Source organism: Hypanus sabinus, chromosome 26 (assembly GCF_030144855.1).
Source record: "Hypanus sabinus isolate sHypSab1 chromosome 26, sHypSab1.hap1, whole genome shotgun sequence".
Taxonomy (NCBI): domain Eukaryota; kingdom Metazoa; phylum Chordata; class Chondrichthyes; order Myliobatiformes; family Dasyatidae; genus Hypanus; species Hypanus sabinus.
Genome location: NC_082731.1, coordinates 15,831,836 through 15,855,944, shown reverse-complemented (window position 1 = coordinate 15,855,944; position 24,109 = coordinate 15,831,836). Strand labels below are relative to the sequence as shown.

Below are 24,109 nucleotides of genomic sequence, written 5' to 3'. Positions count from 1 at the left end.
TTGGTGAGGCCAAATTTGGAGTATTGTGTACAGTTCTAGTCACCGAATTATAGGAAAGATGTCAACAAAATAGAGAGAGTACAGAGGAGATTTACTAGAATGTTACCTGGGTTTCAACACCTAAGTTATAGAGAAAGGTTGAACAAGTTAGGTTTTTATTCTTTGGAGCGTAGAAGGTTGAGTGGGGACTTGATAGAGGTATTTAAAATTATGAGGGGGATAGACAGAGTTGACGTGGATTGGCTTTTTCCATTGAGAGTAGGGGAGATTCAAACAACAGGGTATGAGTTGAGAGTTAACGGGCAAAAGTTTAGGGGTAACACGAAGGTAAACTTCTTTACTCAGAGAGTGGTAGCTGTGCGGAATGAGCTTCCAGTAGAAGTGGTAGAGGCAGGTTCGATATTGCCATTTAAAGGAAAATTGGATAGGTATATGGACAGGAAAGGAATGGATGGTTATGGGCTGAGTGCAGGTCAGTGGGACTAGGTGAGATTAAGCGTTCGGCATGGACTAGAAGGGCTGAGTTGGCCTGTTTCTGTGTTGTAATTGTTATATGGTTATATAATAAACCTGATTCTGACATATTTTATAACTGCAGTTTGGATGACCGAGTGAATTCTCCCACAGTTGAAATAAATGAACTCCAGCATGAATATTCTGACGTATTCTCAGGCTGGACAACTGAATGAATCCTTTCCATAATCGGTAGAGGCGAACGGGTTATGTGCAGTGTGAATTTGCTGACGTACCTTCAGGCAAGTATATAACCTTCCACATACGGAGCAGGTGAACAGCCTCCCTCGGTGTGAACTTGTGGGTGTATTGCAGGTGCGATGACCGAGTGAATCCCTTCAAAAGCTGGTGAATGATATCTCACTGCTATCAACTCTCTGGCCATTTATCAGGTCAGATCACAGATGTAGTTAATACTAACCACAAGTAAAGCAGTTGAGCGTCTGATCTTTAGCAAAGATATGCTATAGTATTCTCAAGCCCTGGTCCAGCGGGGTTTCAATGACAGGCAAATGTTCAGGGGATATTTGCATGGGGTTCTGCATAGGTACATTTTAATGAGACAGGGAAAGGATGATAGGGTACAGGAACCGTGATGTACAAAGGCTGTTGTAAATCTGATCAAGAAGAAGAGCTTATGAAAGGTTCAAAAAACTAGGTAATGATAGAGATCTAGAAGATTATAAGGCTAGCAGAAAGAACCTTAAGAAAAAATTAGGAGAGCCCGAAGGGGCCAGGAGAAGGCTTTGGCAGACAGGATTAAGGAAAACCCCAAGGCATTCTACAAGTATGTGAAGAGCAAGAGGATAAAACATGAGAGAATAGGACCAATCAAGTGTGACAGTGGAAAAGTGTGTATGGAACTGGAGGAGTTAGCAGAGGTACTTAATGAGTACTTTGCTTCAGTATTCACTACGGAAAAGGACCTTGGCAATCGTAGGGATAACTTACAGGGGATGAAAAGCTTGTGCATGTAGATATTAATGAAGAGGATGTGCTTGAGCTTTTGGAAAGCATCGAGTTGGATAAGCCGCCGGGACCGGATGAGATGTACTCCAGGCTACTGTGGGAGGCGAGGGTGGGGATTGCTAAGCCTCTGGTGATGATCTTTGCATCATCAATGGGGCAGGAGACATTCCGGAGGATTGGATTTATTCAAGAAAAGGAGTAGAGATAGCCCAGGAAATTATAGACCAGTAAGTCTTACTTGAATGGTTGGTAAGTTGATGAAGAAGATCCTGAGAGACAGGATTTATGAACATTTGGAGAGGTGTAATATGATTAGGGATAGTCAGCATAGGTTTGTCAAAGGCAGGTCGTGCCTGACAAGCCTGATTGAATTTTTGAGGATGTTAAGGTAGAGCAGTAGATGTAGTGTATATGGATTTCAGCAAGGCGTTTTATAAGGTACCCCATGCAAGGCTTATTGAGAAAGTAAGGAGGCATGGGATCCAAGGGAAATTGCTCTGTGGATCCAGAACTTACTTGCTCACAGAAGGCAAGGAGTGGTTGTCGACAGTTCCTATTCTGCATGGAGGTCGGTGACCAGTGGGGTGCCTCAGGGATCTGTTCTGGGACCCCTACTCTTCGTGATTTTTATAAATGACCTGGATGAGGAAGTGGAGGGATGGGTTAGGAATTTTGCTGATGACATAAAGGTTGGAGGTATTGTGGATAGTATACAGGGCTGTCAGAGGTTACAGAGGGACATTGATAGGATGCAAAACTGGGCTAAGAAGTGGCAGATGGAGTCCAACCCAGATAAGTGTGTGGTGGTTCATTTTGGTAGGTCAAATATGATGGCAGAATATAGTATTAATGGTAAGACTCTTGGCAGTGTGGAGGATCAGAGGGATCTTGGGGTCTGAGTCCATAGGACACACAAAGCTGCTGCGCAGGTTGACTGTGTGGTTAAGAAGGCGTATGGTGTATTGGCCTTCATGAATCATGGGATTGAGTTTAGGAGCCAAGAGGTAATGTTACAGCTATATAGGATCCTGGTCAGACCCCACTTGGAGTACTGTGCTCAGTTCTGGTCACCTCATTACAGGAAGGATGTGGAAACCACAGAAAGGGTGCAGAGGAGATTTACAAGGATGTTGCCTGGATTGGGGAGCATGCCTTATGAGAATAGGTTGAGTGAACTCAGCCTTTTCTCCTTGGAGTGACGGAGGATGAGAGGTGACCTGATAAAGGTGTATAAGATGATGAGAGGCATTGATTGTGTGGATAGTCAGAGGCTTTTCCCCAGGGCTGTAATGACTAGCATGAGAGGGCACAGGTTTAAGGTGCTGGTGAGTAGGTACAGAGGAGATGTCAGGGGTAAGTTTTTTTACTCAGAGAGTGGCGAGTGTGTGGAATGGGCTGCCGGCAACAGTGGTGGAGGCGGATACGATAGGGTCTTTTAAGAGACTCCTGGATAGGTACATGGAGCTTAGAAAAATAGAGGGCTATGGGTAACCCTGGGTAATTTCTATGTTAAGGACATGTTCGATACAGCTTTGTGGGCTGAAGGGCCTGTATTGTGCTGTAGGTTTTCTGTTTCTATCACTGTCCCAGGGATAAGCAAGTGCCTGTGTAATTGACCCAGCACCATAGCTTACCATGGCCCTGCGCGAACCATCACCAGGGCTCGGGGCAATTGTCCCATTCAGGACGCGACTGCCAGTGAAGATGTACTCCCGCCTCACTTCCTGCCAACAGTCCGGAGCCTTTCGTCCACTGCGCAGGCTCACCTTTCCACTCCATCTTGTATCCGCTGAATCTTGATCTACTGGCGTCTGCGCACTCAATCCGCGGATCACCAAAGCTGAATTCTGAACCGCAGAGATCCCTACAGGTAAGAACGGCGCAACTGGAAGTTTTACAAGAACTGCTCCCTCTGCCAAAAGGCACCAAACAAGACAATATTTTTATGAGAAAACAGTATCCAGTTTAACATTGCAAGCTCCTCCCAGCAAAGTGGCCAATGTGAGCGGGCATTGTGTGCGTCTGCAGTCAAAGTGGATCTCAACGTCTCTTTGATCTTATTTAGAGATACAGGTCCTTCTACCCCACCAAGCCCAACGACAGGACAATTTACTCTGACCAATTAGCCAACTAAATGTATGGCTTTGGATTGTCGGAGGAAACACACACGCACACAGGAAGGATGTAGATCCTTCCTTACAGAGGACAACGGAACTGAATGAAGCTGTGAACTGTATTGCCGCCCCGCCCTAAGCCTGAAGTTTCCTGATGAACCTGACACAGTTTCTTTCTGTCAATGAGCTTCCAACTTCTGCTGGTCCGTCGCTCACTGCCTCACCCCCCCCTCCCCTCCCCTCCTACCCCCTACCACAGCCCAGAGCCCCACACCTGACCCCTCTCTCGTCTCTGGACCCGCTCCACTAATGGTCCCCCACCCTGCTATCGAGTTTGGAGGGCAGCGGTGTGTTGTAACAACCCTGTGAGAGACAGCCCTTCAGCAGTGAAAAAGACCCACAACATTGAAAAGAGCAGGGAATGCGCCAGTGCCACTCTTCCTCCGCCCAGAGATTTGAGGGATGAAGAACACGTCAGACATAACTGCAGTGAGCTTGTCTTCAGTCTACAGAAAATTCAAGAGAAACTTCTTCACCGACAGACTATTTGGAAGCCGTCACCACAGGGAGAGTGAGAGGTGAACAGCAGGAATGGATTTAAAATGACTACCCTGGAACAGAAACATTGGCAGAGACCAGGTCGGCTGAATTGATTCCCTGAGACAGAGCTTAAAATAGATCTGATTTATTTGTCATAGATCCAGAATGTTAAAACTCCAGTCAGAGGAAGAAACCCCCCCACCAGGCCCAGTGACCAGGGTACAGACTGGGTGTGATGAGCAGCAGGAACCATTGCAGAGTTCGACAACAGTCACTTTTGAACTTGCCTCTGGGTTCAGCAAATGTGAGGGTTAAATATCCAGCATGCAGCTATTTAAGCTTTATCCCCAGTGTGAACTCGGTAGTGCTTCACAAGGTGGGATGAGTGAGTGAATCCCTTCCCACACACGGAACAGGTGAATGGCCTCTCCCCTGTGTGGAGTCGCTGGTGGGTCTGCAGGCTGGACGACTGAGTGAATCCCTTCCCACAGTCTGAGCAGGTGAATGGCCTCTCCCCAGTGTGAACTCGCTGGTGTACCTTCAGTTGAGATGACTGAGTGAATCCCTTCCCACAGTCCGAGCAGGTGAACGGTCTCTCCCCAGTGTGAACTCGCTGGTGTGTCAGCAGATCTGACGACCGAGTGAATCCCTTCCCACACTCAGAGCAAGCGTACGGCCTCTCCCCGGTGTGAAATCGCTCGTGCGTCAACAGATCCGATGACCGAGTGAACCTCTTCCCACAAACGGAGCAGATAAACGGCCTCTCCCCAGTGTGAACTCGCTGGTGTGTCTGCAGGTGAGATGGGTGGGTAAATGCCTTCCCACACTCTGGGCAGGTGAACGGCCTCTCCCCAGTGTGAACTGACTGGTGTGTCTGTAGGTGGGACGACTGAGTGAATCCCTTCCCACATTCACAGCAGACGTACGGCCTCTCCCCAGTGTGAACTCTCTGATGTATCTTCAATTGAGGTGACCGAGTAAATCCCTTCCCACAATCTAAGCACGTGAAAAGCCTCACCCCAGTGTGAACTGACCGGTGTGTCTGCAAGTGGGATGACTGAGTGAATCCCTTCCCACATTCACAGCAGATGTACGGCCTCTCCCCGGTGTGAACTCGCTGGTGCCTCCGCAGTTCAGATGCCCGAATGAATGCCTTGCCACAGTCTGAGCAGGTGAACGGCCTCTCCTCGGGGTGAACTCGCTGGTGTCCCATCAGGTGGGATGAATTAGTGAATCCTTCCCACACTGAACAGTTGAACGGTGTCTCCCTTGTCCACTGTGTGTCTGCAGGAGGGCTGAGTGAGTGAATCCCTTCCCTGACAGAGCAGGTGAATGATATCTCTCTGCTATCAATTGTCTGGCAATTCACCAAGTCCGATGTTAGTCAGAGTGAATCCCGTGTCAAATCAATGCAGATGAAGAACTGATCTCTGGGGAACAAATGCTGGTGTGTTCTCAGCACCCTGGTTCCAGGGGATTTCACTGAGTTAAAACAGAATGTTTCCTTTCAGACACAAAACACAGGTCCAGCGGGGATGAGATACATCTTCATCTCCAAGGATCAACAACTGATCGATCGGTGCTACAAAGGAAATATCTGCAGAGTGGTTCTGTTCCAAATCATTTGCTGTTTCCAACCTGTAAAAAGATTTAGAAAAGACATCAGTGGGTGAAGGACAGCGTTCGAGATGAGATAATTTCAGTGTCTGTGGAGAGATCTGACATCACACTGCCACAGTGAGGTTCATCACAAGTTGGATGAACAACTCGTCGTCTGACTGGGCACGGACTAGGCGGCCAGACTGACCATCAAATTCTCTGTTTCTTATTGAAATCAGAATGGGCCACATCTGTCCGTGAGCGATCTGTGACTTGGCTCAGTTTGTCTCTCCCAGTCAGTATTATTTCAGGTTCTGGGCACGTAACACAGAGCTACAAAGAGCACATGATATAACAAGGCTGATCCGGGAGACTTTCAAGTACTGTGATACCTCCCGCTGTGGTGGTGAACTCATCGAAGGTAATGCCAGTGGACATGATCAGACTGCTTAACGTCTTTTCCTGCACACAAGTATGAAGGAGACGGAATCACTGTCCCTCTGGATCTGACGCAGCACAAAGAAAACCCGAATAAGGTGAAGAACACAACAGTAAGTAAACAATACACAGCTTACACACAGATTGATTGCTTGTCCATAAAGTGATACTAGACACAGGAGTGTCTCTACATTTGGTGATTCTGGCAGGAAGCGATGAACTAGTGGTAGTGGGGGAGTGGAGGGGCGGTATTGATCAATCTTACTGCCTGGAGAAAGTAACACACACAAAATGCTGGAGGAACTCAGCAGGCCAGGCAGCATCTATGGAAAAGAGTAAACAGTCAACATATTGGGCTGAAACCCTTCAGCAGGCCTAGAGAGAAAAAAAAGATGAGGGGTCAGAGTAAGAAGGTGTGCTGCCTGCCAGTAACCAGCAGTGTTCCACAGGGGTTGCTGTTGAGACTTACAACATTATATGGCAGTGATTGAAATGAAGGAATTGATGGCTGAAGTTGCAGATGATATGAATATAGGTGGAGGGGCAGGTAGTGTTGAGAAAGCAGGGAGTCTGCAAGAGGACTGAAACAGATTGAGAGAATGGGCTAAGAAGTAGCAGATGAGAGATATTGTAGCAAAGAGTATGGCCATGGACTTTGGTGGAAGGAATAAAAGCATATTTTCCAAATGGAGAGAAAATTTTAAAAATCTGAGGTGCAAAGGGACTTGGGAGTCCTCATGCAGGATTCCCTAAAGGTTAACTTGCAATTCGAGTCAGTGGTGAGGAAGGCGAATGTAATGTTGGTATTCATTTCAAGAGGACTAGAATGTAGAAGCAAGGATGGAATGCCGAGGCTTTATAAGACAATGGTCAGACTGCACTTGAAACACTGTGTGCAGTTTTAGGCTCCTTATCCTTAAAAGATGTGCTGGCATTGGAGAGGGTCCAGAGGAGGGTCACAGGAATCATTCTGGGAATGAAAGGGTTACCATACAATGAGTATTTGATGGCTTCAGGCCTGTACTCACTTAAGTTTGGGGGGGGAGGGAATCTCTTTGGAACTTATTAAATATTGGAAGGCCTAGAGAGAGTGGATGTTTCCTGTAGTGGGGGAGTCTTGGACCAGAGGGCACAGCCTCAGAAGAGAGGAACCCCGTGTATTTCAAACCAGAGTGGAGGAGGAATTTCTTTGTCTAGAGTTCAGTGATTCTGTGTAATCCATTGCCACACCTGGCTCTGGAAGCCAGGCCGTTGGGTATAGACAACGGTCAGAGGTATAACAGAGGTTGCTAGGTTTGATCAAAGGCAGAAAACTGGTGTTGAGAGGGATAATAAATCAGCCAATGGAATGACAAAGCGAGCCGATGGGTCTTATTCTGCTCCAGTGGCATATGGTCTTATGGGTAAGTGTAGATGGTTTTCTAAAGAACTAAAGTTGATGCAAGGAATTAGCTTTTTTCTACGCAGCATTCTTTGATTGACTGAAATGGAGTCTTCATTCGAGATTAACTCGGACAATATGTTCCTAAATGCTTGGATTTCGATAGCCGGAGCTCGGCAGTGTCTGGGAGATCCAACTGCTCCCATTCCCTGCGCTGGGGCTTCCAGACCCGCCCCGGGACCGGCGGGGAAAGCTCGGGAAGTGTCACCCATGGGCGCTTCTCTACCCAGAAAACGCCAAGAACAAGGCGCCCGTCTGTCGGCCACCGTCCCAGCGGCGCGCATGCGCCTCAAAATGGCGCTGCACCCTCAGCCTTCGGGAGAAAGCTCCCCGGGGCTTTCGTGAGGCTGGAAGTGGGGAAGGATGGGCACTGTGCCTGTGTCCCGGGGCACGGTGTGTTCGGAGCTCGCCGCAATTGTCCCTCGGTGAGGTTGCGGACGCCCGTGCTGGTAAAACCTTCACCCGGAGCCCCACTCCTACCTACCGCTGATCTTCCCAGCCTTTTGTCCGCTGAGCGCATGCGCGATATTCCGGAAATCGCTGTATTCTTCACGCCTGCGCATTTGATCCGTGGGTCACCAACGGCGAATGCTGAGGAGCGGAGACCTCTGGGTAAGCAAGGAGCCATTCAAGATTCAAGATGTTCGCTGTCAGTGTTTAAACTAAAATTTATTATCAAAGTACCTACGTACAACCCTGAGATCCCAGTAACTGTAAACATTTCCTGTACAAGTGAAGTGAAATAACTTACTCCAGATCCGATGCAGCACAAAAATTACAATAAAATAGAGAATACAACAAAATAGCAATAATTAAAAAACACACACAATAAATATAAATACATAACATAGATAGATACATATAAAACATACATAGATTGACTGTACATCTGTAAAGTGACACTAGGCTGTATGCAAGGTGACTGATGGGAAATAAGGAGGTAGTGGTGGAGTTATGGGGGAGAGGTATCAATCAGTCTTACTGCTTTGGAAAGTAACTTATTTTGAGTCTGGTGTTACTGGCATGGATGCTATGAAGCCTCCTCCCTGATGGGAGTGGGACAAGCAGTCCATGAGCAGGGTCTTGGGGGGATCTTTCAAGGTGTTACTGTCCTCTATAGAGAGGACGAGTTCACTCTGGCTTTGTCCAAAATGTTCCTCATTCCTCGGGACACACTTTCAAGGATTCTACAACTCATGTTCTTGATATTATTTATTATTTATTTATTTGTTTATTATTATTATTATTACTTGATTACAGCTCGTCTTTCCAACGTTGGTTGTCCGCCTTGTGATTCCATTGTGTTTTGTGTATCTACTGTGAATGCCCGCAAGAAAATGTATGTGCCGATATTATAATTAGTATAAGTACTTTTCAGAATAAATTAACTTTGAACATTGAACTGGTTGTATGGCTGATGCCCTGTGTGAACTCACTGGTGTTTCAATAGCTCAGGTGACTTGGAACAGATCGATGGCCTCTCTCCGGTGTAAGCTCTCTGGGATTCAGCAGACTGAGTGAAACCCTTCCCACACAGAGAGGAGATGTATGGCCTCTCTCCACTGAACTCATTTGGGATTGCATTTGGGATGACTGAGTGAATCCCTTCCCTCAGCCAGATCAGATGAACGCCCGCCCCACAGCGTCCTCAGATCAGGCAGGGGAGTGAATCATTTCCCACAGTCGGACAAGTGAACAGCTTCTCTGTGGCATGAACTTGCAGATCTATCTTCAGGCCTATATATCCACTCCCACAAATGAGTGGCCTCACCCCAGTGTTTCTGCAGAGTGAATGCTTGGGTGAATCCCTTCCCAAACACGGAGCAGGCGAAAGGCCTCCCCCAGTGTGAACTCGCTGGTCCAGTTGCAGGTACAATGGCCTATTGAATCCCTTCCAGAATGACAGCCAGTGAAAGACACCTCACTGCTATCAAGTCTATGGTCAGATTACGGGCATAGCAAACCCTACCTCCACCATCGACAAGTAAACCAGTTGAGCGTCTGGTCTATAGTGACGATATGTTAGTGTGTTCTTAGGGCCCTGGTCCAACTGGGTTTCAATGAGAAGGTGAAACAGAAAACTTCATTTCACACACAAAGCGGATGCACGATTGAAGCTGGGGTGAGATGTGACTTCCTCTCCCAGGATTGACAACGATTCTGTTGTCGCTATAAAGGTAATCTGCTCACTCCTCCAATGAATGGAAGACAATCTACAAGGTTTATCAGCAGGATGGTTCGTGGAAATCTCACCCCTACGCTGAACACGTTCAGATTCCCCTTGCTACGACTGGTGTGCTCCCTTCTCAAGCATCTCCTTCGGTGGCTGATGAACCGACCAACACTACAGAACTGACCTGCTGTTGTGTTTGAGACTCGCAGTCACAAATCCTCCACCTTTCCCAACACAGAACTGACCTGCTGTTGTGTTTGAGACTCACAGTCACAAATCCTTCACCTTTTCCACTGGGTAAAAGGTTTACAAAAGACGTCAGTGGCCGGAGGACAACATTTCAGCTGAGATAATTTTCCCCTTTATGGCGACTCTGATATCACAGTACTGCAGCGAGGCTCAATGCAATTTGAAGGAACATCTGGAGAACACTGCAGACTGTATCAGAAAGTGTCATTTCTGCCCTTCATCAGTCTGTAACTTTGCATGGTTTGTCACTCTCTATTAGTATAGCTTCACGTTCTGGGCTTGTCACACAGACCTGCGAAGAGCACGTGGTATTTACATGGCGGCTTCTGGAGATGTTCTGATTACTGCGACCCTCCTGGTGTTTGTTGACGGTGGTAAATGGTGTCTGCAATGCTACTGAGCATCAGGAGTAGGTGATCGGGCTTTTCTCATTGGAGACTGACACTGTTGTGAGTAGTACTGGTCACTGTTACCCAGTACATTACAAAGAGAACAAAAGACCATGGTCTCAGCGGCAGAAAGTCGGAACCAGAGGACAGTGAGCAAAGGAGAAAATCTGCAGCTGCTGGAAATCCGAGCAACACACACACACACACACACACAATGCGGGAGGATCTCATCTGTGGAAAACAGTACAGCCGTTTCAGACCGAGACTCTTCACCACGACTGGAGAAATAAAAGATGAGCAGGTTTAAAAGGTGGGGGAACTGGAGGGTGGGTCTCAGAGTGAGAGGTGAAACCAGGAGGGGGAGGGATGAAGTAAGGAGCTGGGAAGTTAATTGGTGAGAGAGCTACAGGGCTGAAGAAGGGAGAGTCTAATAGGAGAGGAGAGAAGGCCATGGAAGAAAGAAAAGGGCAAGGGGCACCCGAGGGCGGAGATAAGGTGAGAGAGGGAAAAGTGGATAGAAAATGGTGAAGGTGGCAGGGGGGTGGGGAAATTACCCGAAGTTCAAGAAATCAATGATCATGCCACCAGGTTGGAGGCTACCCAGACAGAATATAAGGTGTTGTTCCTCCAACCTGACTGTAGCCTCATCGCAACAGTAGAGGAGGCCACGGATAGACATGTTGGAATGGGAAGTGGAATTAATATGGGTGGCCAGTGGGAGATCCCGCTCGTTCTGGCGAATAGAGGGTAGGTGATGCACCATCAATAACTCACTCTGAGACGTAAAGGCGAGATATCGGCTTTTATTGACTGGAAGAAGGAACAAGCAGTGGGTGACCATCATACTACATCCTGGAGACTGAGAGGCCGGGCTCAGGCCTCAATCGCCTTTATACAGGGGTCTGTGGGAGGAGCCACAGGAGCAGTCAGCAGGGGGCGTGTCCAGACAGGTATATGTAGTTCACCACAGGGAGACAGTGGGAGGAGCCACGGTCTGTGGGCGGGGCCACAGGAGCAGTCAGTAGGGGGCGTGTCCAGACAGGTATATGTAGTTCACCACAGGGAGACAGTGTGGGAGGAGCCACAGGGGCAGTCAGCAGGGGGCGTGTCCAGACAGGTATATGTAGTTCACCACAGTAGGTGCTCGGCGAAGTGGTCTCCCAGTCTGTGTCAGGTCTCACTGATATACAGGAGGCCACACCGGGAGCACCGGACACAGTACATCACCCCAGGAGACTCACAGGTGAGGAGTCGCCTCATGGGGAAGGACTGTTTAGGACCCTGAATGGTAGTGAGGAGAGAGGTGTAGGGGCAGGTGTAGCACTTGTTATGCTTTCTGGGATCAGTGCCAGGAGGGAGATCGGTGGGGAGGGACGAATGGACACAGGAATCGGGTAGGGAGTGATCCCTGTGGAAAGCAGACGGTGTGGGGGGGGGGTGGGAGAGGAGAAGATGAGCTCCTCCAGCATTTTGTGTGAATGATGAACAAAAGGTGATTTGCTAAATGAACAGTCCTGATGCAAGGATTTTCTGTTTTACTTCTAACTTCTGTCTCAGTGATATCCATAATCAATCAAAGTTTGGATGTCTGATCGTTCGTGAGATCTCGCCATAACTCAATTTTCACACTGCAGTTCAATAAGCAGAAAATAGATACTTTGCTTCAGTATCAGAACCAGGTTTAATATCACTTTCTTTCATGTCCTAAGATTTGATGCTGTGAGGCAGCCGTACAGTGCACAGACATAAAATGACAACAAATTACAACAGAAATTAACAGTGAGTCTCTTACATGATATTTTAAATTTGAAACCTCTTTTTGACGGATCAATCTCTAATATATATAATGAACTGCTTATGTTTAAGCAGCTTTCTTTACATAATATTAGGCAAGCTTGGGAGCATGATCTGAATATGCAAATCTCCGATGAAGATTGGAATACCATTTTGAAATGAGTGAATAAGTCATCTTTTTGCGCTCGCCACAATTTAAAGTGGTACATATTATCTAAAGAGAAATTATCCCGTTTTTACTCTGATATTTCTCCAACTTGTGACGAATTTAATTCAGCCAATGCTTCGTTAATTCATATGTTCCAGTTTTTTGGAAAGAAAAACTTTGGAAAGATGTATTTTCTACTTTTTCTCAACTTTTTAACACTAACTTTGAACCTAATCCTCTTACTGCTCTCTTTGGTATTCTTGGAACTCAAGATATAACTTTAACTCCCTCAGACTTGTATGTTCTAGCTTTTATCTCACTTATGGCGAGAAGACGGATTTTGCTTAAATGGAAAAAAGCAGCCTCCCCTACTCGTATGCAGTGGTTAGAAGACATTACGACTCATCTTAGTTTGGAGAAGATTCGGCGTTCTATTTCTAATTCAGTACAGTACTTTTACACGACATGGGGTCCTTTTATGAACTACTACTCTAACTTGTGAGGTTTTTTTTCTATGTAGCTGTTATTAATTATGTTATTCCTTGCTAACAACTTGGCGACACTTTTTAAAAAAATATTCTTTTCCTTGTTCTTACCCATTGGCTTTCTTGGTAAGGGCTAGATTTTTTTTATATATACATAAAATTCCTAATGTATACTCTTTATAAATTTGCAGTATTAGTAATCATTACCAGAGTACTGTATACATGTATGTCACTCAGTCCTATAGAGTTCAATTTTTCTATTGTCTGTATTCTGTTAGTAATTTTTTATATATATACTCTGTATTTGTTGTATATTCTTGTATACATTAATAAACATATTGAAAGAGAAATAAACAGTGAGAGAAGAAACAACAAAGAAGTGATATACACCGATGTTTGAAATATCTGACGGCAGAGGATAAGAAACTGTCCATAAATTGTTGAGCGGGTCTTCAGGTTCCTACCTGAATGGGGACGGTGCTTAGTAAATGTTTGAAATATGCTTTGGAAGTTCTCCAGGCGAAATTAATTCCATATATTTACAGAGACAGAGAGGAGGGAGAGGAGAGATAAAGGAGTAAGAGAGCAGAAAGAGAGGGGACGGACAGAGAAAGGCAGGAGGGATAAAGCGAAAGGAAGAGAGAGAAGAGAGGTGTGTGTGCGGAGGGAAAGGAGGGATAGAAAGTGAAAAAAAGACTGAAAGGGCAGAGAGAAGAAATGTGAGAAATGTCAGGAGAGTTAGAAAAAGTGAAGAAAATGAGAGGTGGTATCGGAAAGGGGATTAAAAGAACAGAGAGAACAAAAGGGAGGGAGAAAGGAGAAATGTATTCAGACGGACGATATAGGACAAACACTGAACGGTAACACAAGGCAAGTAAACAGTAGATCAGCCTTTATCACAAGAGGTGTGGAGTACAATATCTTGCTCCAGCTCTGAGGCCGTTCCTGGAGTACTGTGAACAGGTCTGGTCTCACTACCCAATGAATGGCACACTTGCCAAACTGCTGCAGTCCAACTGGGTTTGAAAACTGTCGGTATCATTCACTGGGCCATTTCAGGGAAGAGTAATGCATGTTATTCATAAGGGCACAAGAAAAGAGTAGGCCACTCAGCCCCTCAAGTCCGCCCTGCTCTTTAACATAATCGTGGCTGATCCGTGCTCCTCAACACTTCTTCTCTGCCAGTTCCCCTTGACCCTCAATTCCCAGAAAGAAATGTATCTGTGTCCTCTTTAAAGACCTGGCCCCCACAGCCCCCCAGAATGACTCACCACCCACGCCAAGAAGATGTTCCATTGCCCCTCAGTTTTAATCGAATGTATGCTGATCTTGTAATTACGTGGCCTGCCTACTGATCCAAGACCCATCACTAAAATTGATGAAAGTCTGCTGTCGATGCATTGTGGGGAGTACCCTGATTAGTGACATCACTGCCTGGTATGATGAGTCCAAAGCCCAGGATTGGCTGTGGCGGATACAGCCCAGTCCAAGATGGGCAAAACCCTCCCCGGCTGTGAGTGTACTGCGTGTACCCGGAGCGCTGGCACGAGAAAACTGCATCCGTCATCAGAAACCCACACCATTCAGACCATTGACTTTTCTGCTATTACCAATGTGCAGGAGGTCTCACGTCACCAGGGTCTGCAACAGTTATTGCCATCAGGCTCCTGAACCAATATGGATAACCTCATTCGCCATGTTTGAACTAATTGAACAGCTTACAGACTCAGTCTCAAGGACTCTTTACGCTACTATTCCCAGTGTCATTTTCATTTGCATAGTTTATCTTCACCTGCACATTGGTAATTTTTGTCTGTTTATGATGCTCAAATTCTATTGCATTCCCCCCCACCCCCACACCGTTAATGGCTGCAAGGAAGTTAATGTCTCCTGGTAGAGTGGATATGATAACATACAGGTACTTTGGTAACAAATTTAATTTGAACTTCGAGGGTCTCCTTTCAGTCTTCTAAACTCCAAGGAAATTAGGTTCATGGAGTAGTCTGTGAAATACATCAGCAGCTTAAAATGAAGATACCCCTGTCCAGCTCCTGTACGTTAGAGCTTGTCAAAACGAGCCTGGACTGAATTACTGACCTCTCGCTGGGAGGCTGATGAAGATCTTTTCCTGGTAAACGGCGCTGACCGCAAAAGTTCAGAGTTTACACTACATCCTCACAGAGGCTGTGGGAACTTGGTTCACCTGGCAGACCTGTCGTTGTCTAGTTGGGGGAGGGGGTGCTGGTCGTATCCGGACGCCACATGGTATGGCAACAGCTCCGCCCAAGACCGCTAAACGCTGCAGTGAATGGTGCTCAGCATGTTTTGGAAATCACACTTCCCTCCACTTCTCAGTGCCTCGGTAAAGCAGCCAACATATGCAAAGGCCCATCCCACCCCGGACATTCCTACTTAATCAAAACCCCCTTCCCATTGTTACGTACCCCGTAACTGGGTCACTTACCAGCAAAGATAGAGAGGTCCGTTGAAGTCTGATGGTACTATTTTGAACAGTATTTATTGATAAAATACACAAAAATAATATCAATGCAAACATACAGATAATATACGTCGTCAATACTAAATCTAAAAGCGCAGGTATAATAATAATCAATAAGAAATAGCTCTATCGTTGTCTAGGGGATAATGTATTGTCCGATGGAAATATAAAAGTCACTCAAGTTCATTCAGGCTGCAGCTTTTAGGTTGGAGAGAAAGATGGAGGTTTAACTTGCCCATTCCTTTTTTTGATGTCAATTCTTCGAGAGTCGTTGGGGGCTGATTTCCCCTTTGTGGTTAGCTGAAGCCGTTCTTCCGTGGCAAGACCCACCAATTCCGAGGCAAATGGAAAAGGACGCACGTGGGCTTTTCCACCGGCTTTCGCTATTCCGCTGTTACAGGAGTTCTAGCGTTTCTTCTGGTGCATCTGAGGGGCTGTTCCCCAGACCCTCTTTTATCCCCACTCACGGGGTCTCAGATGTCAATCAGGTTGGGATGATGCAATCCTTCCACCAACCCCCCTCGGTTCATTGCCTGGGGGGCTTCGCTGAATCGTACAGCATTCAATACACAATTCCATCTCCAAGAGACAATGGCCGTTATCAATGGTTCCGCCTTTCGGAGGCCAGGACACATTCCAAACTCTTTGTGGATTCTGCATGTCTTTCTCTCATTTCTGGGGTCTCCTGACCTGACTTAATAGTAATCTTGCGATTCTCAAAAAGGAGGGGGGCCACGGGCAGAAGACTCGGACCATCAGGTTCAAGGGCTTTGGAACGGTGTTTGAAATGAGGAAGAAGCTGGAGCACCGGGAGGGACTCCGCATCCTCACGAGGAGAACATACTTACTCCGTACAGGGAGCACAGAAGTGGGAGGGTGAGAAGTGGAGGGTGTAGGAGGAGAGGATGAAGGGGGTTGGAGGAGGTGGAGGGGAGATGAAGAAGTCAGGATGGGAAGACTGGGCGGGTGATGGGAGTGGGATGATGGGGAGGGCGGAAGCTGATGGGATGGGGGAAGGAGAGGGGGAGTGAGTGTGGTGGAAGGTGGAGTGGGACTCCGTCTACGGAAGGAGGAACCACATGAAGGTTTCCAGTTAAGGAACCGTCATCAGAACTGGTAAAACAAGGCAGCGGGGTAGTCTTCGTTTGCAGGGAGGGTGGGTGCTAGTGGAAGGATGGATTGGGACAAAGGGAAAGTCTCTGGAGGGGGCATCAGCCTGGCCAGCTGGGAAGTCTGTGCATGAGAGCAGATAGAGAGAGTGGGGGGGGGGGTAAACTAAAGGAGATGTTAAAGTGCAGCACAGGGCTGTAGTCAAAACCCAAAGCCCTGAGGTCACCCACTGTTCGACCATAAGAGACAAGAGTAGAATTAGGCCATGAGGCCCATCAAGTCTGAACCGACTTTCCATTGTGCCTGATTTATAGACAATAGACAATAGGTGTAGAAGTAGACCATTCGGCCCTTCGAGCCTGCACCGCCATTCTGAGATCATGGCTGATCAATTCCTATCAATACCCAGTTCCTGCCTTGTCCCCATATCCCTTGATTCCCCTATCCATAAGATACCTATCTAGCTCCTTCTTGAAAGCATCCAGAGAATTGGCCTCCACTACCTTCCGAGGCAGTGTATTCCAGACCCCCACAACTCTCTGGGAGAAGTTTTTCCTTAACTCTGTCCTAAATGACCAACCCCTTATTCTCAAACCATGCCCTCTGGTACTGGACTCTACCAGCATCTGGAACATATTTCCTGCCTCTATCTTGTCCAATCCCTTAATAATCTTATATGTTTCAATCAGAACCCCTCTCAATCTCCTTAATTCCAGCGTGTACAAGCCCAGTCTCTCTAACCTCTCTGCGTAAGACAGTCCAGACATCCCAGGAATTAACCTCGTGAATCTACGCTGCAGTTCCTCTACAGCCAGGATGTCCTTCCTTAACCCTGGAGACCAAAACTGTACACAATACTCCAGGTGTGGTCTCACCAGGGCCCTGTACAAATGCAAGAGGATTTCCTTGCTCTTGTACTCAATTCCCTTTGTAATAAAGGCCAACATTCCATTAGTCTTCTTCACTGCCTGTTGCACTTGCTCGTTCACCTTCAGTGACTGATGAACAAGGACTCCTAGATCTCTTTGTATTTCTCCCTTACCTAACTCTACACCGTTCAGATAATAATCTGCCTTCCTGTTCTTACTCCCAAAGTGGATAACCTCACACTTATTCACATTAAACGTCATCTGCCAAGTATCTGCCCACTCACCCAGCCTATCCAAGTCACCCTGAATTCTCCTAACATCCTCATCACATGTCACACTGCCACCCAGCTTAGTATCATCAGCAAATTTGCTGATGTTATTTTCTATGCCTTCATCCAAACCGTTGGCGTAAATGGTAAACAGCTGTGGTCCCAACACCGAGCCCTGTGGCATCCCACTAGTCACCACCTGCCATTCCGAGAAACACTCATACACCACTACCCTTTGCTTTCTATCTGCCAACCAGCTTTCTATCCATGTCAATGCCTTCTCCCCGATGCCCTGAGCTTTGATTTTACCCACCAATCTTCTATGTGGGACCTTATCAAATGCCTTCTGAAAATCTCCCCCATCTAACTTCCTGGTTACTTCCTGGTTACTCCCTCTGAACCCCATTCTCCTGCCTTCTCCAGCTAACATTTGACACTCTTGATAATCAAGTTCTTATCAACTTCGGCTTTAAATGCACCCACAGCCATCTGCGGCAATGAGTTTCACGGATTCGCCGCCCTCTGGCTAAAGAAGGACTCTGAGGGGAAGGCCCCTGCTGGATGTGAAAAGGTTGAGTTGGCCGGGGAAGCCGGTCAAACGTTAAAGGGTGCACCGCCCTGGGGGCCACAGGAGTGGCAATCGGCGACACGGTGGTGTATCCACTTTGAAACTCCAGCTTTACGATGGTGGTTGCCCTCTGTAAGAAGTCGGTATGTTCTCCCGTGACTGCATGGCTTCCCTCCTGGTGCTCCGGTTTCCTCCCACATTCCAAAGACGTACAGCTGAGGTCAGGGGTAGGGAGTTGTGGGCACGCGCTACGTACGTGGTGAAAGTGTGGCGACATTTGCGGGGCGCAGAGTCTAATCGTCTTTGATTTTATTTGATGCAAAAATGCCCCCTTTCAGTGTTCCATGTGACAAATAAAGCTAATCTTGAATGTTTAATGGTGCTGTGTTTAACAGAAGAATATATTGATTATATCATTAGGAATAGTCAGCATGGCTTTGTCAAAGGCAGATCATGCCTTACGAACCTGATTGAATGTTTTGAGACATGACTAAACACATTGATGAAGGTAGAGCAGTAGATGTAGTGTATATGGATTTCAGCAAGGCATTTGATAAGGTACCCTGTGCAAGGCTTATTGAGAAAGTAAAGAGGCACGGGACCCAAGGGGACATTGCTTTGTGGATCCAGAACTGGCTTGCCCACAGAGGCAAAGAGTGTTGTAGACGGGTCATATTCTGCATGGAGGTCAGTCACCGGTGGTGTGCCTCAGGGATCTGTTCTGAGACCCCTACACTTCATGATTTTAAATGACCTGAATGAAGAATTGGAGGGATGGGTTAGTAAATTTGCTGATGATACAAAGGTTGGGGGTGTTGTGGATAGTGTGGAGGGCTGTCAGAGGTTACAGCGGGACATTGATGGGATGCAAAACTGGGCTGAGAAGTGGCAGATGGAATTCAACCCAGATAAGTGTGAGGTGGTTCATTTTGGTAGGTCAAATATGATGGTAGAATTTAGTATTAATGGTAAGACTCTCGGCAGTGTGGAGGATCGGAGGGATCTTGGGGTCTGAGTCCATAGGACACTCAAAGCTGCTGTGAAGGTTGACTCTGTGGTTAAGAAGGCATACGGTGCATTGGCTTTCATTAATCGTGGGATTGAGTTCAAGAGCCGAGAGGTTATGTTACAGCTATATAGGACCCTGGTTAGACCTCACTTGGAGTACTGTGCTCAGTTCTAGTCACCTCACTACAGGAAGGATGTGGAAACTATAGAAAGGGCGCAGAGGAGATTTTCAAGGATGATGCCTGGATTGGGGAGCATGCCTTATGAGAATAGGTTGAGTGAACTCGGCCTTTTCTCCTTGGAGCGATGGAGGATGAGAGGTGACCTGATAGAGGTGTACAAGATGATGAGAGGCATTGATTGTGTGGATAGTCAGAGGCTTTTCCCCAGGGCTGTAATGACTAGCATGAGAGGGCACAGGTTTAAGGTGCTGGGGAGTAGGTACAGAGGAGATGTCAGGGGTAAGTTTTTCACTCAGAGAGTGGTGAGTGTGTGGAATGGGCTGCCAGTGACGGTAGTGGAGGCGGATACGATAGGGTCTTTTAAGAGACTCCTGAACAGGTATATGGAGCTCAGAAGAATAGAGGGCTATGGGTCACTCCAGGTAATTTCTCAGGTAAGGACATGCTCGGCACAGCTTTGTGGGCCGAAGGGCCTGTATTGTGCTGTAGGTTTTCTATGTTCCTCTATAACACTAAGAACATATTTTACACTTAGAAATTTTTGAGGAGTCAAGGAGTGGTGCCACAAAAAGGCAGCATCCATCATTAAAGACCCCCCCCCCCCCACTGTCATCCAGGTCATGCCTTGTTCTCATTGATACCATCAGTAGGGAGGTACAGGAGCCAAACTCAATGATTCAGGAACAGCTTCTTCCCCTCTGGCATTCAATTTCTGAATTGACTTCAAACCCATGAACACTAGCTCATACTTTTTATTTATAGTTTTGCACTACTTGTTTAATTTAACTATTAAATATATATATATATATATATATACATACACACACTTTCTGCTTTTTTACGTACTGCATTGTGCTGCTGCAGTCAACAAATTTCACAACAAATGCCGGTGATATTATACTTGATTTCAGATTCTGATAAACATTTGAAGTTATTCTTTTGTGTACAACTAACTTTCTTCCTCATATATACGTGTGTGTAGTTAAGTGACAGTGCACTTCACTTGACTGCAGTCAAATCAAGTCACTTTTATTGTCATTTCGACCATAACTGCTGGTACAGTACACAGTAAAAATGAGACAATGTTTTTCAGGACCACGGTGTTACATGAAACAGTACAAAAACTAGACTGAACTAGGTAATAAAAACAACACAGAGAAAACTACACTAGACTACAGACCTACACAGGACTACATAAAGTGCACAAAAACAGTGCATGCATTACAATAAATAATAAACAGGACAGTGGGGCAAGGTGTCAGTCCAGGCTCTGGGTATTGAGGAGTCTGATAGCTTGGGGGAAGAAACTGTTACATAGTCTGGTCGTGAGAGCCCGAATGCTTCGGAGCCTTTTCCCAGACGGCAGGAGGGCAAAGAGATTGTATGAGGGGTGCTTGGGGTCCTTCATAATGCTGTTTCCTTTGCGGATGCAGCGTGTATTGTAAATGTCCATGATGGCAGGAAAAAAGACCCCAATGATCTTCTGAGCTGACCTCACTATCCGCTGCAGGGTCTTGCGATCAGAGACGGTACAATTTCTGAACCAGGCAGTGATGCAGCTGCTCAGGAAGCTCTCAATACAACCCCTGTAGAATGTGATGAGGATGGGGGTGGGAGATGAACTTTCCTCAGCCTTTGCAGAAAGTAGAGACGCTGCTGGGCTTTCTTTGCTATGGAGCTGGCGTTGAGGGACCAGGTGAGATTCTCCGCCAGGTGAACACCAAGAAATTTGGTGCTCTTAACGATCTCTACCGAGGAGCCGTCGATGTTCAGCGGGGAGTGGTCGCTCCGTGCCCTCCTGAAGTCAACAACCATCTCTTTTGTTTTGTTCCCATTCAGAGACATTTTTTATATTTTGAATGAATGAGTGAAATTTAGTTTTGAATTCTTAATATATCAAAATATACTTTATTCCTAATGAAATATTTATTTAAAATTCTAAAACATCCCCCCCACCTTCACAGTTGCTACTTGACCCACTGGGTTCCTCCAGCAATTTGTGTTCCAGGCTGCTACATCTGCAGTTTCTATTGATTTTGTATCAGCTTGAAACTGGTCAGACTGCGGACGCGACTTGTTCACGGGATATTCCACACAGAGGCTCCAGGGAGCTTGGTGGTGGGTTTCAAACTCCCCAGGTTGGGGCTTTGGGTCTAAGATGTAAAAGTTATGGCCGGCAGCAGAGCCAGACACATGTACCGGCTCTGTCACCACCTCTCCCACCGCCCGGGGTTCTCACGTAAACGGATAATGTTGAACCAGTTAGGTGTTGACGGTAAGGTTCAGTCTGAGTGCTGGGGACAACGAGACTGTCTCTGATGGGGGAGGCCAGCATTACCATGTGGTAGGGTGTTAAATCTGCCAGCAGGAAGGGGATTTCATTGTAAAGGGGGCTCTATGTGCAGCTCAGATCAATAGCTGAAACCCCGAATGTCAGCGTGGCCTGGTGTCCAAACAACATTTTCCATCTCCTCTGGTTTTGGGGCTCTTCTAACAAAGTGCTCTCATTTATAAAGTCCCGAATCACCACAGCACAGAGCAACACACACGAAATGCTGGAGGAACTCAACAGGCCAGGCAGCGTCTGTGGAGGAGACATTTTGTGTTGAGACCTTTCATCAGAACTGGAGAAAAAAAGATGAGAGGTCAGAGTAAGAAGATGGGGGTGGGGGGAACAGGAGGATGAAGTACAGGGTGGTAGATGATAGGTGAAACTGTGGGGGGGGGGAAGGATGAGGTAAGCAGCTGGGAAGTTGAATGGTAAACGAGATAAAGGGCTGGAGAGCTGGAAGTCTGATAGGAGAGGGCAAAAGGACATGGAAGAAAGGGAAGAGGGAGGATCACCGGGGGAGGTGGTGGGTAGGTAGGGAGATAAGGTGAGAGATGGAAACGGGAATGGGGGAATGGTGAAAGGGAGGGGCCAATTACTGGAAGCTTGGGAAATCGATGTTCATGCCGTCAGGTTGGAGGCTACCCAGATGGAATGTAAGGTGCTGGTCCTCCACCCTGAGTGTGAACACTTCACGATGGTAGGGGAGGCAGTGGACTGGAACGTCAGAGTGGGAGGTAGAATTGAAATGGTTCTCACCAGGAGATCCTGCTTTCTCTGGCGGAGACAGAGGAATTGAGAGAAGGGGATGACATTTTTACAAGTGACAGGGTGGGAAGGGGTGTAGTCCAGAAAGAATTTTCACAGCCACTTGGGTTATACCCCATCCCACTCCATCACTTGTAAAATGCCATCCCCTCTTCTCACTTTCTCTGTCTCTGCCACATCTGCTCTCACAGTGAGTCTTTTTATTCCAGAACTAATGAGATGTCCCCCTTCAAAGAAAGGGGCTTTCCTTCCTCCGTCATCAGTGCTGCCCTCAATCACCTCTCTTCCATTTGGCACAGGTCTGCCCTCACCCCTTCCTCCCTCCACCCCAACAGGGATTGGTTCCTTCTTCTCCTCACCTACCACCCCCCCCAGCCTCTGTGCCCAGCACATAATTCTCCATAATTTCTGACACCACCAAGCACAACTTCCCCCCCCCCACCCCCAACTTTTCGCTTTCTGCAGGTATCGCTCCCTGTGCGACTCCCTTGTCCATTCGTCCCTTCCCACTGATCGCCCTCCTGGTACTAATCCTTGCGAGTGGAGCAAGTGCTGCACCCGCCTCGACACCTCGTCCCTCACTACCATTCAGGGCCCCAAACTGTCCTTCCTGGTGAGGCGACACTTCACCTGTGAGTCTGTCGGGGTCACCTACTGTATCCGGTGCTCCCAGTGTGGCCTCCTGTATATCGGTGAGACCCGACCCAGACAGGGAGACAGCTTCACCGGGCACCTACGCTCTGTCCACCAGAATATCCCGGCTTCCCATTCCCAGTCCGATATGTCGGCCCATGGCCCTCTCTACTGTTGCCACGGAGGAGCTATGCTGTATATTCCATCTGGGTAGCCTCCAAGCTGATGGCATGAACATCAATTTCTCAAACTTCCAGTAATTGCCCCCCCTCACCATTCCACTATTCCCATTTCCCTCTCCCACATAATCTCCTTACCTGTCCATCTCCTTCCCCTTTCCCTTCTTCCACCCTCTCCACTCAGATTCCCCCTTCTTCAACCCTTCATCTCTTTTCACCAATCGACTTCCCAGCTCTTTACTTCACCCCTGCCCCTCTCCCGGACCACCCCTCACCTACCACTTCATATCTCTTCCTCCCCTCCCCCCATTTTATTACTCTGAGTCCTCACCTTTTTCCTCCACCCCAGTCCCGACGAAGGGTCTCGGCCCAAAACGATGACTCTTCTCCACGGATGCTGCCCGACTGGCCAAGTTCCTCCAGTGTGCTGCTCGGATCTCCAGCGTCTGCAGATTTTGGTGGGTTTGTACCACAACACAGGAAAAGACCTCTCAGCTCATCGAATCCCCACCGAACTCTCCTGACTGGTCCCATCGACCTGGACCATCACTGTCCAAAACACTCCCATCCATGTATTTATCTGTGTTCCTCTTTAATGTTGATATGGAATTCCCATCCACCGTCTCCACTGACAGCTCATTCCGCCCTCTCATTCTCGCTGAGTGAGGAAGTTCCTCCTCATGTTCCCCTTAAACAGTTCATTTTCCCCCTAGTCCTGGTCTCATCCAATCTCAGTGGAAAAAGCCTGCTTACATTCATCCGATCTACACCCCTCCTAATTCTGTACACTTCTATCAAAACTCCCTTCATTCTCCTATGCTCCCGAGAAAAGAGTCCTAACC

The 24,109-nt window shown here is 47.2% G+C and overlaps 1 protein-coding gene across 1 annotated transcript in view; it reads right to left on the bottom strand.

Moving 5' to 3' along the window:
* Nucleotides 1-4,302: 4,302 nt before the first annotated feature.
* Nucleotides 4,303-24,109, bottom strand: part of LOC132381664 (zinc finger protein 585A-like) — a 52,001-nt gene continuing 32,194 nt past the window's right edge. Inside the window, exons 2-3 of the mRNA XM_059951268.1 lie at nt 17,932-17,946; nt 4,303-5,260 (exon numbers count right to left, since the gene is read on the bottom strand). Of these exons, the coding sequence (XP_059807251.1) occupies nt 4,471-5,260; nt 17,932-17,946 (805 nt within the window). The 3' untranslated portion in view covers nt 4,303-4,470. The remainder of the gene's footprint in view (nt 5,261-17,931; nt 17,947-24,109) is intronic.